Consider the following 18,133-nt stretch of genomic DNA (forward strand, 5'->3'; position numbering starts at 1 on the left):
TTAGCATTGTGTGTTTGTTTTTTTAAATAAATGAAAAAGATCAGTTAAATGAGTTTTTTCCCGTTCTATGGATATCAAATATTCATAGTTTATTAAATATTAAGGTTCCTTAGACGTTGTTTCCTGCAAATGACGCGATTTCGGGTCCGTGGGGCCTAAGAGGATAACAGAGTATGTTTTATTTTTTATTTTAGTTATTTTCACAACAGTTGTATTTGGATGGAATGAATACCTATAGTGATAATTCAAAGTCTTACAATGATTTTTACAGTGAAAACGTTCAAATGGAACTGATGGTTCCCAAATTACCCAGAGGTGAGTCCGCCTGGACTTTATTTTTCTAAACCTCTCTAAAAAGGTCAAATTTCACTTGTTTTGCATCAATCTTGATACAGGGTACTTATTATATGTTATAGTTTGGATTCCTAAAGCTTTTAGTCTACTAACCCATCATTCAAGGGTGGTTTTCACTATAAGTAATGTTTTTTTTTTAGGCGGACATTAGAATTTACATGTTTTTACTATGTTCCATCTGAATTTACTTTAAAATAAAAACATCTATATTGTACGGTGGCCCTGAAGTGCAAGACACCACAGCATTTCACAAAACACAACAGAATTTCACAAAACACAACAGCATTTCAGAAAACACAACAGCATTTCACAAAACGCTGCAGCATTTCACAAAACACAGCAGCATTTCACAAAACGCCACAGCATTTCACAAAACGCCACAGCATTTCACAAAACACCGCAGCATTTCAGAAAACACAGCAGCATTTCACAAAACACCGCAGGATTTCAGAAAACACCACAGCATTTCACATTGGACGGAAAGGGTATTCCTTAGGGAGAACACTTATTGTTTGTGATTGGACAGAGCCAGCCAGAGAAGCACTGCTGTGATTGGTTGTTTTTGCTGCCAATCAAGAAATGACTTCGTGATTGGCCCAACACATCAGCCGTTAGCTGTTAGCACACACTCAGAGCTCACAGCTCCTCATATCTGTTCATAAACTGGACAAAAGTTAAAGATATGCAAAACACAGACTGTCTATGTCATGGCGAATACAGTCGCTGCTTTATTTATGTCTGTATGATGTTGTTGTGAGTGTGGACGGAGCAGCTACAGATTAGTTTAGCCTGATCGATCCGATTCCGATAGGATTTACATGGAGATACGCCCCACCCCCTCTCCAGCGTCTTTTTTGAATGACAGGAGTAAACACAGAATTAATGCTTTATTCATTCATGGTTTTTAAGGGGCTTATCTCCATGTAAATACTATGGTAGACTACCCAATATTCACATCGCTCTAATCGCTCGAGTTACACCGCGGCTGTCAGCTGTGTTTGCTCCTGTCATTCAAACAAGACGCGCTGGAGAGGGGGCGGGAAGTATCTCCATGTAAATCCTATGGGAGATACCAACTACAACAAAATGAACATATTTGACCGTGATTTAATTGTAATACACGTTTCAAAGTGATGCCGAAGTAACTACATACTGATAACGGTTAGTAAAAACCATGAATTCATGCTTTGACAAGTCTGCAGACAAGTCTGCAGACAAGTCTGCAGACAAGATGGCAGGTGAAAAGCTTTTAAAATGCGTGTTTTCAGAATGGAATCGGATCCATCAGGCTAAACTAACCTGTAGCTGCTCCGTCCACACTCACAACAACGTCATACAGACATAATCACGTTGAAGTTGACCAATCACGAAGCGTCATTTCTTCACTGGCAGCAAAAACAACCAATCACAGCAGTGCTTCTCTGGCTGGCTCTGTCCAATCATAAACAAGAAGTGTTCTCCCTAAAGGAATACTCTTTCTGTCCAATGTGAAATGCTGTTGCGTTTTCTGAAATGCTGTCGTGTTTTCTGAAATGCTGTAGCGTTTTGCGTAAAAATGCCGCGGTAATACAAGCTCGCCAAAATGGCTTCACCAGACTGGCATTATTTTAAGGTGTCCGAAAAAGACAATAAAATAGCGGTATGCAACGTGTGTGAAGCAGAAATCCTGCAGCTTCACCGCTGTGACGGACCGGTGAGCGGAGCAACACACAAGAGTTAGACCAAACAGACTTATTTATTTGATCTACCTCTGGAACAAGCTAAACTAGTTATACATATATTTATTCTTCACTGTCGGGTCACTCATTACTGGATCAGTGAGCTGCATGAGATACTGGCACAGGCTGCCAGGAGAGGGAGAGAGGGGGAGAGAGAGAGGAAAAGAGAACGCTTCCGCTCATGTCTCCCGTGTTAAACTTATTACCCAAAGTGAATGTAAACTTGAATAATGTACATCATTTGAATGTAATAATTATGTTGGTTGTTCTTTGTGGAAGCTCCAGTGAATGAGCCCCATTAACTGAGTTTTAAACATCACTTTAAATGGAAGATCCCCATAGGCCCTGCCCACTCGATCGGATCGGCGATCGGTATCGGCCGATACTGATTCCGGCGATCGGCCCCAAATTTGACGATAGTCCAGTCTACTGAAGATAAAAGCATGGATACGTTTTTCCAAATCCTGCTGTGACATTAGTCTTTTAATCCTAGATATGTTCTTTAGGTGATAGTAGGCAGATTTAGTAACTGTTTTAATGTGACTGTTGAAACTCAGGTCAGAGTCCATGACTACACCTAGATTTCTGGCTTTATCTGTTGTTTTGAACATTGCACACTGAAGCTCAGCGCTAACTTTTATACGTTCTGCCTTGGCTCCAAAGACCATTACCTCAGTTTTATCTTTGTTTAATTGGAGAAAGTTCTGACACATCCAGTCATTGATTTGTTCAATGCACTTACTCAGTGTTTGAATTGGAGCATAGTCTCCTGGTGAAATGGTTATGTAAATGTGGGTGTCATCCGCATAGCTATGGTAACTTATTTTGTTGTTTTTCATTATCTGAGCCAGTGGTAGCATGCAGATGTTAAAGAGAAGAGGCCCCAAGATGGAGCCTTGAGGAACCCTGCATGTCATATTTGTCAACTCAGATGTGTATTTACCTATAGAAACAATAGAAAGTTGTTTCTGTCCTTTAAAGTGGACCTATCATGCTATATTTGAATAATATATTGTAGGGCCAAACCTATATAAAACATGTCTGTGAAGTTTTTTTTTCAAAATACCAAACAGATCATGCATTTTAGCCATGCCTCATTTCGCTCTATTTGCTCTATTCCAGCCCTGTCTTCACAAGTGCTGATTCTGTGGCAAATGAGCTGCAGCTGACCACGCCCCCCTGCAAAGGAGGGGGGCGAGACACAAGCGCCATGTTACCATGCTGTTACCATGCTGTTACCATGCTGTTACCATGCTGTTACCATGCTGTTACCATGCTGTTACCATGCCACGCAACCTCTCATTCCCCTGATAGGTTGAGAGTTGCCCCGTTTCTGACGTCAAAACAATTTCAAATCTGTATCAGATCCGTTGCAGCCCCGTTTTTAGAGATTTGGGTATAGAGGAAAAGAGAGAGGGTTGTGTTTTCTGACACTTGGTGAGTTCCCTGACACACCGGGGACACATATTCATGTATAAAAGACGTACAAGAGTGCATTTGGCATGATAGGTCCACTTTAAGTTGGATTCACAGATAATCTTCAGAATTAAGAGTATTTATACATTTTTAAAGACGCTAACTCATGTTCACTCAAAATGTATCCGTAAAATTCTCTTTCTACCCATTCATTAGTCACCACCAGCCATCTACAATAAATAAATAAGAGAAATGGAGATTGGACTTGATAGTCTTCCAGCCAGTCAAAGTGCAACAGATGTACAGATGTAGCACTCCAGATAGGACTCACCCAGCGGATTCCAAACAAAAACCCAGCGGATCCCAGTGGCTGGGAGATTAAAGCCCTCCCACTATTTCCTGAGAGGGCGTTGCCAAATTTCCCCATTTGTTCAATTTCAGGATTTAACCATGAGATGGCGCTTCATTCACAAATACACAAAGACAACTGGGTGTTGTAGGCCTTAGTCTGTTTGCAATGTTTGCAGCTCTGCAGTTGTGCTTGCTGAATACTGTAGCATTTAATCACTTATTTGTTATGGTTTTCACAAGCTACTATAATGAAAAAACATCAATATTTTAGATCAAATAAAGTATATCTAATCTTATTATCTTAATTGTAATTCAATAATATATAGTCTGTATATATTAAATAATCATAATAATGTAAATGTTTACACTTCTTTATTTGTTATGCTCATACTTTTACCTTTACAATAGTTTGCTTTAATATGCAGTATATTTTTTGTAATATTGTTGTGGTGTACACAGTACAGTAGATCGAAGTAAATCAACTCATACATTATCACAGTAATGTAATGTGTTGTATTATTAATAGGGCCGGGACTCGATTAAAACAAATAATCTAATTAATTAGAGGCTTTGTAATTAATTAATCGAAATTAATCGCATTTTTAATCACACATAAATATTTGACCTGAGGACAGTGAGAAGCAATTTTTTTCACATGGATTTTAGTATACCATTAGGCGCATTCACACCGCAGTACTTTTCCCACAAAGGTTCATGAGAACTTAGTTCATGAGAACTCTTTGAACCTGGGGGTGGATTAGGCAAATGAAGCCGCTGACGTCACTTCTTCTTCTTCTGCTTTGGGTTTACTGGCAGGCCGCAAACCACTTCACGGCGTATACTGCCGCCCAAAGTCCCCGGCCGGAAGTCCCCGGAGTTGGGGACTGGCTTCAGTAGAAGCTGCTGGGAGTCCCAGCAGCCTTCCGAGTAAATCGCCAGAACGCCGACACCTCCTCATCTCCACCGCTCCCATGTTTTATTTTGTGTTGCCATAAATTAGTCTCTCTGCGTTTCTGCGCTGGGCTAATGCTAATAATGCTAATGCGAGGATAATAAAATTCACAAAACTTTTTGGGAGTTTTACGGGGCGTGGTTTGCAATCCGCCCAGCCAATCAGAAATATAGCTCTTTTCTCACAAGAGAGCCGTACGAAAGTCCCTGCTCTCTAGCAGCTCTCTGCTCTCTAGCAGGGACTTTCGTGGGGGTAAAAAGGTTCTCATTAACTAATTTTAGTACCGGCTCTTTTTGGTGTGAACGCGATAAAAGAGGCTAACGTCCACGCTAGCTTCCACGCTAGCTGCTATATGTTTTGCATTGAGGTGATACTTGAGGCTTGATGTGCTGCGGTGATATGCAAATTCCTTTTTGCATAATTTGCACACAACCGTGCTCTTATCGACGCTTCCATCCGTCCGTTTTTTAAAACAACATATCCCACTGTTGTTCACTGTGGTTTGTTGTTGTCTGAAGTCATGAACGTTAGTTGGTGCTCCAGTATAATCGGTACGCCTGAAACTCATCCAGTGAGAAACGTTCTGCGGTGCAAAAATAAGTGCGATTAAAATGCGTTAATTTTTTTAACGCGTTCATTTTTGTGTGATTAATTAATCTTAATTAACGCGTTAAAGTCCCGGCCCTAATTATTAAGTAATATCATACAATAACCCCATTATAGCAGATGCCACATTGAACGGATGAACGCATTTATGCATCAATAAGTACAACGGAGTAATTCTAAATATAAGTTGTTCAAATTATATGTATTTAATACTAATAACATAATGATTACTTTTACTTTCAGATGATAATACTTTTCACTTGGGCAGTTGACAATTTTGAATGCAGGACATTTACTTCTAACACGTCTTTTTACCTAGGTAAATAATCTGAATACTTCTTCCACCTCTAATTTTAACCTGTCACTGTTTTTAAAACTTTAATTACATGTTTGATATTTCCAGAGACCCTTTCAGACCGGCAATGCTGCCCTGCATGTAAAAGGGGGGATGGGAGACTTTTGTCACATTCCGATGGACAATTATTTGAAACAAAGAAAGTCCGCAACATACTATCTCTTGTTAAAGGCCCTGTCACACTGTCCCGAAATTGACACCCGATGGACACACGATAAAGGAAATGTTCAAATTCGGCTGTGATCGTAGCAACATCGGGCCATTCGTGAGGGCATCTTAAGCCATCGTATGACCGCCGGTGGAGTTTCTCAGGCTCTGGCAGCAACTTAGTGAGCGGCAACTTCGTAAGGCACTCGTGAGGGCATCTTGTCAAATTGTGTCATCTTCGTGTTATCATCAGTGCCATCGGGCATTCGCCCTCACTCTGATCGGGGCGAATGCCCGATGGCACCGATGATAACACGATGCCCTCACGATGGCCTTACGAAGGGCACAATTGACACACGAATTCAACACGAAAATGAACCTTCGCAAGGTCCTTCGGCAATTTGTTGGCATGCCAAAGATTTTGCCACCGCTCACGAAGTTGCTGCCGGAGCCTGAGAAACTCCACCGGCGGTCATACGAAGGCTTAAGATGCCCTCACGAATGGCCCGATGTTGCTACGATCACAGCAGAATTTGAACATTTCCTTTATCATGTGTCCATCGGGTTTTTTATTGCACAACAAAATCATGTAAATATATTATGTAAATAACCCAATTTGTGTTCTGTGAAACTAAAAAGGATATAATATATTATTTTGAAGGACAGTTGACAGGAAGTTGTTGTTGTTATGGAAACAACATTACGGAGAAAACGTAATATTTTCTACATATAACGACGGATAAAGTAAAGAACAAAGTCTGAAGATATCAGTACAGTATCATAGTACTGTAACACAATTGTTTTTGGTACTTTCATTGCAGTTGTATGTCTTAAATGTAATGTAAATGTTGCCTTCGTGTGTGGTTCGGGGCCATCTTCGTGCGAAATTCACAATTCCATATTCGTGTGTCCATCGGGTGTCAATTTCGGGACAGTGTGACAGGGCCTTAACAGAGGGGGGATGGTAGAGGCTTTGTCACACCGATTGCCTACAGACCCTTTCAGGGTTAAGGAATGGTTGATAGGAGAATTCAAAAGGACTTAGGAGAAGAGACTGTAGTACTTTAGAGAATCCGAATGCACTTTCACTATCCGACGTGTTTATGATGCGCCAGCGGAGTCATGAATGTGCGTCTGCTGCTGTGGGGAAACTACAGTTTTCTATACAGCGGACTACATTGATGTATAATAAGAACAACAACTACTGTAAACCCAGCGTTAAACCCATCTAGAGACTCTGATGCTGTTGTTTTGCTTTATGAACGTGGACAACAGAGAAACATATTCTTCATGACCAAAGTTGGAATTGAAATAAAAAAGGAAAGTGAAACTTATGCTCGTCACCCTCTCCCTCCGGTCCACATTAATACAAATGATCCCAATACATATGATTGTATGAACTATTAAAATATCTTAAAATCAATACAAATGTATTTATTATAAACGTTAGTCCTTAACATCTATCACTGTGTACATCACCATTCAAACATCTTTTACAAGTTGAACAAACCCCACACAGCTCAGTAAAGACTGTGAAATGTTGACTTTATTTGATCATTTCAGTAAAAACTAACGTTCATATTTCTCTTTTTGATTTTATTATAGTGATGAACGTTAAAAACAAAGCACGTTGGCTGATTTTGGAACCCTCACTATTTTTAAAATAAACGTTTTTTTAGTGAATTACTGAGTTTGTTGTTGTCATTTTACTTCCATCTCATTTCTCCTTGCCTAGAGGACAACATGGTAAAAATGGTCTCCACAGAAGGTCTGCTGCTGATCTTAATGCCCTCTGTGCTCACACACCTGGGCAGCATCAGTGAGAATCCACCAGCAGCTGGGAGCAGTCAGACAATAAATACAACATCATCTATTAATGAAACCTCCTGAAGCAAACAGATGCCGCAGATTTATATTTCACGACTGCATTTGTTTCTGGATGTGATTCTGGATGTGAGTGAGTGCACACAGCAGGGCTTCTGTCAGCACAGGGTACACACATTTTTTGGGCATTCTATTTATTTATTTTTTCAAATCGTTTTTATTGTTTATAAGTCAGGATTTGTTTTATTTCCTCCATAAGAGAAATTACACAGCTTCATTCTTTTATTTTCCACACATAGCTCTGAAAGTAGGGAATGTACCTGTGTTCAAAGCACTTCAAGGAATAGAAAGGGCGACAGGGCGTTTATCCATCGGGGCTCCACCCACTATATCCATAGAGTCCAGTGGAGTACAGTGGACTCTATGGTCCACTGTACTCCACTGACAGGGGCCCTCTACCTAGGGGCCCTGTCTTTCCTATGCCGCTCGCTGAAGAGGGTGTAGGATGACAGTCAGCAGGTGTAGCTGCCTTATATGCGCGCGCATTCAGGTAAGCTCGCCCTGATTGGCCGGCTACGTTTATACAACTTCAGTGTGTGAACGCCCGCGTATCATTGATGAGAGTAGTACCCATAGAGTCCAGTAGAGGGCTCCGCCTGTGCTTATAGAACTAGGGTAATAATACGTAACCCCCCGTTATTTCTGTGTGTGTGTGTTTTGCTGGGGATCTTTGTTGTATAATGTCCCTTCTTTTCTTTTCCTGTCACCTATCTAAACAATAGCACAAATGCCCATAGAGTGTGTGTTGGCTCACCCTGCACGCTCAGCTCGGTGTGTGCGGTGATGTTGTGGTTCTTGTTGGCGGCGGTACAGCTGTAGGAGCCGGAGTCATCGTCAGTGACGCTCTGGATGATCAGATTACTGCCCACCAGCAGAGAGTACTTTTTATTCCTACAGAGGAAGAGAGGGAGGTTCTTTCTATTACCACGTTTATATGCAACAGTTCCTTACCTCTGTATAATATTCCTCATTGTTAAAGAAGGTTACACACATTCTGTCCACAATTCCTGTGAAAAGACCAAAACTAAAAATCTTCATAATCGTCCCTTAGTAATTACATTCAAAGTATTTCGTGAGGCCTTCTAAAATGTTTTTAAATCTAACTAGGGTTGCAGTTGAAGAGTTTGTAAATCAACATGAACCCAACCTGTTGCCTGGCAACGCAATCGCACAATGTCACGTCCGTTAATTACACATCCACACACATGGATTAACATCGATTTAATACATTAATGTAGCCTTTGTTTCTGCTAAAAGAGGTGTCGACCAGCTGGGGCAACAAGAAAATCGGCGAAATCGAGAGTGACTATTAAAAAAATTAATAATTATTATATTAATATTGACAATAACAACCGACCGTCGTGGTAGAGCATTTGCTTGGCATTTCCGGGTATATCTCCACGAGTTGGGCCATGTTAACAATACCGTGTAACTGTCACTTTTGAAGGGACGAAATTGTGACATCTTCACGTCTCCCAGCATAGTAAATCGTCCCATGTTCACGTCTTGCCGTGACACCGGGTTGGCCAGGACGCAGTTAGGGGTTCTGTGCCTTGCTCAAGGGCACCTCGGAGGTCCAGGGCCCAGGAGGTGAACTGGCACATCTCCAGCTACCAGTCCCCTCCGTGTTTTTTTTTGTTCAATCGGGACTCGGACAAAACAGTACCCGTCGTATATAATCATTGTTGGTTTTGGTCTGTTCATGGCATTTATCGACAATAAGAAAAGATAAACGGTGCGGTAAAGCGACTGCAGTACCACGACTGCAGTACCGCTCCTGCTGCTCCGATTCTCCAGCCCATCTCACTCTCCATTGTTCCCTCACTCGAGAACAAGACCCTGAGATACTTGAACTCCTTCACTTGGGGTAAGGACTCATTCCCTACTTGGAGTGGACAGTCCATCGGTTTCCTGCTGAGAACCATGGCCTCAGATTTGGAGGTGCTGATCCTCATCCCAGCTGCTTCACACTCGGTTTCGAACCGATCCAGTGAGTGCTGAAGGTCGCAGACCGATGAAGCCATTAGAACCACATCATCTGCAAAAAGCAGTGGTGCAATCCTTAGTCCACCGAACTGCAGACCCCCTCCCCCACGACTACGCCTCGAAATCCTATCCATGTATATTACAAACAGGATTGGTGACAAAGCGCAGCCCTGGCGGAGGCCAACCCTCACCGGAAATGGGTCCGACTTACTGCCGAGGACCCGGACACAGCTCTCGCTTTGGGAGTACAGAGATTGGATGGCCCTGAGTAGAGACCCCCTCACCCCATACTCCCGCAGCACCTCCCACAGTAACTCCCTGGGAACTCGGTCATACGCCTTCTCCAAGTCTACAAAACACATGTAGACCGGATAAGCGTACTCCCAGGCCCCCTCCAGGATCCTTGCGAGAGTAAAAAGCTGATCTGTCATTCCACGACCAGGACGGAATCCGCATTGTTCCTCCTCAATCTGAGGTTCGACAATCAGCTGTTTTACCGCACCGTTGTGACGAAAAGGGAGCTGAGCCAGAAGGCAAAGCTCTCAGTCTACCGGGCCATTTTCGTTCCTACCCTCACCTATGGTCATGAAGGATGGGTCATGACCGAAATAATGAGATTGCGGATACAAGCGGCCGAGATGGGTTTTCTCCGCAGGGTGGCTGGTGTCTCCCTTAGGGATAAGGTGAGAAGTGCGGTCATCCGACTCGGAGTTGAACCGCTCCTCCTTCGCGTCGAAAGGAGCCAGTTGAGGTGGTTCGGGCACCTAGTAAGGATGCCACCTGGACGCCTCCCTAGGGAGGTGTTCCAGGCACGTCCTGCTGGGAAGAGACCAAGGGGTAGACCTAGGACCAGGTGGAGGGATTATATCTCTTCGCTGGCCTGGGAGCGCCTTGGGATCCCCCAGTCAGAGCTGGTTGATGTCGCCAGGGAAAAGAAAGTTTGGGGCTCTCTGCTGGAACTGCTACCCCCGCGACCCGACCACGGATAAGCGGGAGAAGATGGATGGATGGATGGAAGAAAAGATAATTAATTATCACTGGACTTATGTAAATTACTGGGCCAGTTTGGCTCTACTGGACCAGAATATTCTTTGACTGTACCAAAGGGTTCTACATGGATAATGTTATGAGTAATGACAGACAGACCAGCTCTGGATCATCTCCTCTCCTCTCCTCCACTGGATGCCTGGAGTCGGGTATCCAGAAGCGGAACATTCCAGCACGGCATCGGTTCCCAGCAGAGCCGTGACCCTCGACGGACGCTGGAGGAACTGGAGGTTCCTGCTCACCCCCGGCTCTGAGAGAGAGAGAGAGAGAGAGAGAGAGAGAGAGAGAGAGAGAGAGAGAGAGAGAGAGAGAGAGAGATTTTAATGACTATGACAGACTCCACTCTCACAGAGGATCAGTGGGTCTCACTGATGTTGGGGGATTTTCTCCAGTAAATGACTGCATGCTGTAGCACAGACACCCTGTTTCCACATATGTGAACAGTGACATTTACTCGTCTTTCTTCTCTTGTGTAACTTAAAGTGTAACTCCAACAGACTCATGTACTTCCTGTATCCCCCAAAACTCTTGGTCCAAAGAGCAGATAGTGTTCTGTGAGTTTCTGTGAGGCACACTAGTCACAGTTGATGTGGTCGCTGTCCTTGGTGCTGAAAGGACAGACGCTTACTAGGACCGAGTTGGAAAGCTAATCAGTACTCATGAATGAAAACACAAATCCTGTATAGAAGGAAGCTGCTAAATGCAAGGATGATAACCAAAAACACACAATGAGATATTGCTTCTGCAAGAAGAAGGTCAGCAAGACAGAGAGAATGAAGCTGTCAGCCTGAAAATCTATAGCGCTTATTTGGAAATAAATCAAAAAGAGATATAGAAAAAGCCTCCAAAATTCAATATTCACAGTCATATTGACATATAGGTAATAAGATTGTGTCAAAAATAATGGCTTATTTGGTCACCTGGGCTTATCATGTTGAGAACATGTTGCAAGGACGATATGAGTAGAACATCAACATGGTAGGTGTGTAGTTTAACATCATCAGGGCTTTCAATGACAAGTAGCATTAAACACAGTACAACACAGCCTGGACCAATGTGACTGTCCATCTTTGAAGGTGTTTGGGCCTTAACAAAGGTTTTAGACACATTTTGACCAGATGATTGTGCTAGTGAGGGAATTCCCTAAGTAATGGGGATTACTCTTCGGGGACTATTAATGTCTGAACCACATTTCATGGAAATCCATCCATGGATATTGTGATTTCCAGTGGACTGAATGGAGGTTACTGAAACCCTGGCTGTAGGAAACAAGAAATAAAAAGTGGTCTCGCATGTTAAAGTCCAAAGTTCTGTAGACATGCATCTGTTGAAAATAACCAGCTTTTATTCAGGCATTTCGAAAACAATTCTGATTATGTAGTTTTACTTGGGGATCCACACTGCTAACACAGATGGACAACACTCATTAAGCCATTCAGTCCAACATTTTCAAATCTTGTGAAACACCGTGATAACAGAAGAAGGAGCCTGCTCCCAAAGCATACATATAATATGAAGAGCAAAGAACTTCAGTGATTAACTTAAAATGTTCTTAACCTGTTAAGCCCTGAGCCGGGTTTTCAGGTCTCAGGCTCGAAAATGACATTCCCAGAACAAATTACCATATCTTCCCTTCTAAAAAGGTTAAATTAATAATCTTTTTTCTCAAAGTAATGATAAACCTGTGAGTTGGATGTAGAAAAGTCAGTGTGTGAATGCTGTAAACTGTGAACATTTGTGGCTGAATTTAGCTGAAAATGCAGAAAAAGCTGAATATTTTATTAGCTGAATGGTAGCTGCTTTTAGCTACAATAACAAAAAAAGTAAGTGTGTTGCTGAACTTAGCGGAGAAATACAGAAAAGCGAAATGATTTTAATCAAACTTGTTACAGCTCAAATGCATTGCAATAACTTTGTTGACAACTTGAAAGTGAAATGTTAAACTGGAAGTGTAGGAAAAATAGTGAAGAAGCTTAATATTTCAAAGAAAAGGTTTAAAAAAGGTATAAACAATTAAATGTATAGCCCCAATATCCTGAAATAGCTGAATAATGTAATAGTTGAATGGTTTATAGCTGAAAGTAGGCTGAAGGAGTTAGATATGAAATGTAAGTAGTAGTGAATGAATGTGTATTAAGAAGAGAAAAGAAAGTAAAAAGGCTTTGAAAAGCAGCAGAATATTTTAACTGCAAACTTTTGAACTAACTTGATGGCGAGTGATCTGTCACCATGGCAACGGAATTTGATGAAACCCCATAATACGCTTAGATGTGTTAATGGCTACATCGTTCCCAAACCTGTGAAGTTTTGGGCCGTTTTCAACATGTTTCACTGAAGTTATGAGAAAACCGTGTTTCATGGTTAGTATTGTGTTGCCATGGCAACGGCATTTGAAGAAATCTCAAAAATATCCCATAGATGTCTTCACGGCTGGACTGTTAGCACCCATGTGAAGTTTGAGCACTTTTTGACAATTTTCATAGGAGTTATAGCAATATCGTGTTTTATGGTGAGGGATGCGTTGCCATGGCAACAGTTTTGGAGGAAAACTCACTATTGGCACATAGACATGTTGAGGGCTGGACTATTAACCATTATCTGAAGTCTGGTGCTGTTTTGACCCTTTTCATAGGCGTTACAATGACATCTTATTTTTTGTTGAGGGATGCGTTTCCATGGAAACGGCATATGGTGAGATCTCAGATTTGGCTTAGAGCTGTTGAGGCATGGACCGATGATATACAAGCAAAGTTTGGGGGACGGTCGGACCATGTCCACTGGAGTTACATCGACATCTTGTTTTATGGCGAGGGATGCGTTTCCATGGAAACGGCACATGATGACACCCCATAATTGACGTAGAGCTGTTGAGGGCAGGACCATTAACCATTATCTGAAGTCTGCTGCTGTTTTGATCATTTTCATAGGCGTTACCACAACATCGTGTTTTATGGCGAGGGATGCCTTTCCATGGCAACAGCCTATGGTGAGATCTCAGATTTGGCGTAGAGCTGTTGAGGCATGGACCAGTGATATACAAGCGAAGTTTGGGGGACGGTCAGACCATGTCCATTGGAGTTACAGCGACATCGTGTTTTATGGCGAGGGATGCGTATCCATGGAAACGGCATATGGTGACACCGCATAATTGACGTAGAGCTGTTGAGGGCATTACCATTACCCATTATCTGAAGTCTGCTGCTCGGAGCATGTCAGTTGGAGTTATGACATCGTGTTCCATGACACAGGTGTTTATATTTGAGCTAACGATGACAGCTGTGTGTGTGTCCAGAGATCAAAGGTTTCCATGGTGATGTGCAGTAATCAGTCAGAGGAGAGTCTTTCCATCGTTCTGAATGAGAGATAAGCCTCTTGCATTTCTAACTTTTGTTGAAAAAATAATAATACAAACGTCCAGTCTGTCTGTGGGCGTGTCTGCTCTGATTAGATGATGTCACTCAGGTGTGTGGGCCCAATCTGCCCAGCAACACCATGTTTACCAGCTGCAGCACTGAGTGCCATTAAGAATGCATTGAGGATTATATCTGACAATTTTGCCACCTGTTCAAAAACTATGGCTCCTATAAATAAATGACCAGAAAGTGAGCATCAGGGAACCCCAATGAACTGATATATGTTTTTTTTTTGGGTTTTGTGTGTCAAATGTGAAGATGGGAGCAGTTTATCTAAAGTGGACTTCTCTCTGTTCTGAAGAAAGTTCCGGTCAAATGTAACATGGGAGTCTATTTGAAGCTAGGTGGACTTTTTGTCACTCAGATCACTATTGGGCCAGAATGGTGGGTCCGTTTGATATGATGAAGGCAATTGAGCAGGCCAGACTAATTATGCTCCTGATATCTTTTGAAATTATTTGAATAAAGTGTATATTTTGGCTCTGAGAGCAGTTTTTTTTTTTAAATCCGAAGATTTTTAAGACTCTCTACACAAGGGGTGCCCAACCTTTTTTGAACCGAGAGCTACTTCACTACGTCAGGCAGATCAGGGTCCCGACCCGTAGTGGAGGGATCTTGAGCAGCATGAAGGGTTTTATTTTCCCCATAATGACCAAGTCGCTGCACATTATCTCGCTTATTACATGGCCACATTCTCAACAAAGTAACGAAATGACTCCCAATATTAATTGAAATGCTTTTATGGATTTAGAAAATGTTTTTATTGATTTAAAAAATAGCTGTATTGATTTAAATTGACATGCATCCGCTAAGAAAAATAGTCCGTTGTTACCGTTTTTTAAACAGTCTGAATGAAACGGCAGCTCTCAGCTGTGTGTTTACACACCTAATGGCCCATCAGGCACAACTCTCCCCCCCCCGATCTTACAGCTACACCATTGTTTGGTTTCCATGGTAGCGCGTCTCTTTAGTAGCGCGGGCAACTGAAAGTCTGAGAGGGTGTGGATTGTTCACAGAAAACAGAACAAAAATCGACAACTCCACCCTCTGCTCACTCCTTTCCTGTAAAATACAGGTCCAGCCAGGCAAAACAGTGCACTTCTCTTTCCCGCACTACTGTGACAGACCATGGGGCTGGGTCAGCCACTAACATATTCATATTGCTCTTCTCAAAAAGAGAAATATGAACGTTAGTTTGTAACTGAAATGATCAAATAAAGTCAACATTTCACAGTGTTTTTAAAAACATTGACCTTACCGTTCACCAGCCCCACCCCCTATGCCTATGTATGTTGCAAACTCTTTGTTTAAAACTAATTGGCCATCGGAATGGGTGTGTCCCAACCCCCCCCCTGTGATCTCTCTTCTCCAGCAGTCTGGTTTGTGTTCGCATATTTATGCTGTCGCAGTTCCTGTTGTTTCTATCGCGCATTGCCGGTATGAAAGGGTCTGTGCCGGAAATATCAAACATTTAATAAAAGTGAAAAACAATGAACAAGACTTAACGTATTCATCATAATTAATTATATTTATTCAGTTTGGATGTAGGATTTTTGACTTTGTTTAGAGCAGTGATCCTCTCTTCCTCTCTGCAGCAGAGAGCTAAGCGCTGTCAGACCGGACCTAACCCTGAAAAGTATTATCATCTGAAAGTAAAATTAATCATTATGTTATTAATATTAAATACATACAAGTATTTTTACAACTTAAAGCATAAATGTGTTCATCCATTCAATGTGGCATCTGCTATAATGGGGTTAAGGTATGACATTACTTAATAATACAATACATTATAATATATGATAATTACATTTTAGTTTTATTCATTTCTTATTTCATAGAAACTTATCAAACATGTAATTAAAGAATGGTGATATACACAGTGATAGGACTAACGTTTATAATAAATAGCCTAGTATTTATCCATATTCATAATAATATTTATATATTCAACAACAATCTTTAATGTAAAAGGTTCATAAAATAAAAACACAACACTGTCATTGCAAGTCACACTCAGTTGACTTTTATGTTCAACTGCTAAATTCGTTACTGATCAAAAATGGCTTCTACCTAATTACCTTAAATAAACTCACTAATCACGTAAAAGGATAAAATACGGCAAAGATATTAAAATATATGTGCTTCCATTTTTCATACTTTTGAAATATATTTGTATTAACTTTATATCATCGTATCTCCGTGTTTACTGGGTCTTTCTGCATGAAACAAAGACTGGCATATAGTTTCAAGCCAGTACTTGTCCGGACTGTTGTTTTTATGCGGCGCCGGCTTGAACAGGTCATGTGATCTGATTACGCCGGCATTATTCTTATTCTTATCATTCTTTATGAGCGCAGTAGCCTAATGGTAAGGTAGTCTATCTAATTACTTATTTATAAAGTGGAGACAAGGCAGAAATCCTACAATGAAGCGGGACAGTGTTCTCCGTGAGATCCAGAAACTAAAGCTAAGTTCTATTCAAATTCCAATTATTGACGGGAAGAGCGGTGTAAATGGGTGGCAGATATGCATTTGAAAAGAAATAGTAATCACACAGTTATCATACAATAGGCTTAAACAAATATATCTCTGCACCCCTGGCTGAAATGTCCTTAAAATGAAGTCCGAGTTCGACATTTTAATTCATGTCCTGCCAACTCTGGCAGGACAGAAGGCGACACGCCCGTTCTAAGCCGTGTCCCTCACTCCTCACATCCCAAGCTGCATCCCCAAAGAGTGTATTATGTTGTTACATCGTTTCAGATGCTATGTTTCAGTTGTGCTCTTGATACTCCATTAAAACAGTAAAAACACGTTCAGTTTCCTTTTGCTTTTTGTGTCTCCTGTTCACCAAAACATACCCATCTGTGATGGGTATGTTTTGGTTTTACTGTATTCAGTAATCAGTAACTGATTACATTTACAAAGTAACCCTCCCAACCCTACACTACACATTTTTGAATAAACTTGAATAAATCGGAATTTCTTTTAATTGTGTTTCGTGTGTCCCCCCCCCCCCCCCCCCACTTCTCAAACCAAAGTTACACCCTTGGATTTTAAACAAAGTCAAAACCTGTTTTTGAAATGAAATCTGACGGCAGGCAGTTAGCTCTGATCACCTATGATAAATGCGCCACACCTAATCGCTGGCCATTCAGCCACAGAGCTCCCTCTATACAAATCAAACTGTAGACGGTGGGAAATCACCTATTGTTTTAAATAATGGTCGGAATGTGACCTGTGAGCCTTCTGAATTACCGTGGGACAGCACATTCTAAACTCAAATGTTCAATCAATAAAGTAACATCTTATCTTAATATCTTCATATTAATAATAATAATAAATCATACAGTATGTGTCCGAAAGGGAGCAGAAGGAAGCAAACACAAAAATATACAAAAAATATACTGCATATTAAAGCAAACGATTGTAAAGGTAAAAGTATGAGCATAACAAATAAAGAAGTGTAAACATTTACATTATTATTATGATTATTTAATATATGAAGACTATATATTATTGAATTAGATATACTTTATTTGATCTAAAATATTGATGTTTTTTCGTTATACTGTAGTAGCCTGTGAAAACCATAACAAATATGTGACCCGCTCTATCGAAATCAGTCGGAAGTCTCAACGGCTCATTTCAAAATATACGTGGATTTGCGTAAAAAACAATTTTTTGGGGTTTGGGTGTTTTGTTTGATTTTAACTAAACAAAGTCTTGGCTTTCAGAATATTAAACTTGTTTCGGCAAATTCAGATGATAAATACAAGTTTGAAGCTTGTAACGGCATAATTACAAGCGGAGAACGGAGTAACTTAACGTCACAGCAGGCATAACAACAGCCGGTGTTTCTCCTGAGGGTTTTCCCCGGGAAACAAACACAATACACACA

At 41.2% G+C, this 18,133-nt stretch overlaps 1 protein-coding gene across 1 annotated transcript in view; it reads right to left on the bottom strand.

Annotated features, from left to right (window-relative positions):
• Nucleotides 1–7,616: 7,616 nt before the first annotated feature.
• LOC117557425 (netrin receptor DCC-like) overlaps nucleotides 7,617–18,133 on the bottom strand; it is a 171,370-nt gene continuing 160,853 nt past the window's right edge. Inside the window, exons 4-6 of the mRNA XM_034233258.1 lie at nucleotides 10,916–11,066; nucleotides 8,538–8,674; nucleotides 7,617–7,630 (exon numbers count right to left, since the gene is read on the bottom strand). Coding sequence (XP_034089149.1) covers nucleotides 7,617–7,630; nucleotides 8,538–8,674; nucleotides 10,916–11,066 — 302 coding nt within the window. The remainder of the gene's footprint in view (nucleotides 7,631–8,537; nucleotides 8,675–10,915; nucleotides 11,067–18,133) is intronic.

This window comes from Gymnodraco acuticeps, unplaced genomic scaffold (genome assembly GCF_902827175.1).
Source record: "Gymnodraco acuticeps unplaced genomic scaffold, fGymAcu1.1, whole genome shotgun sequence".
Classification (NCBI taxonomy): domain Eukaryota; kingdom Metazoa; phylum Chordata; class Actinopteri; order Perciformes; family Bathydraconidae; genus Gymnodraco; species Gymnodraco acuticeps.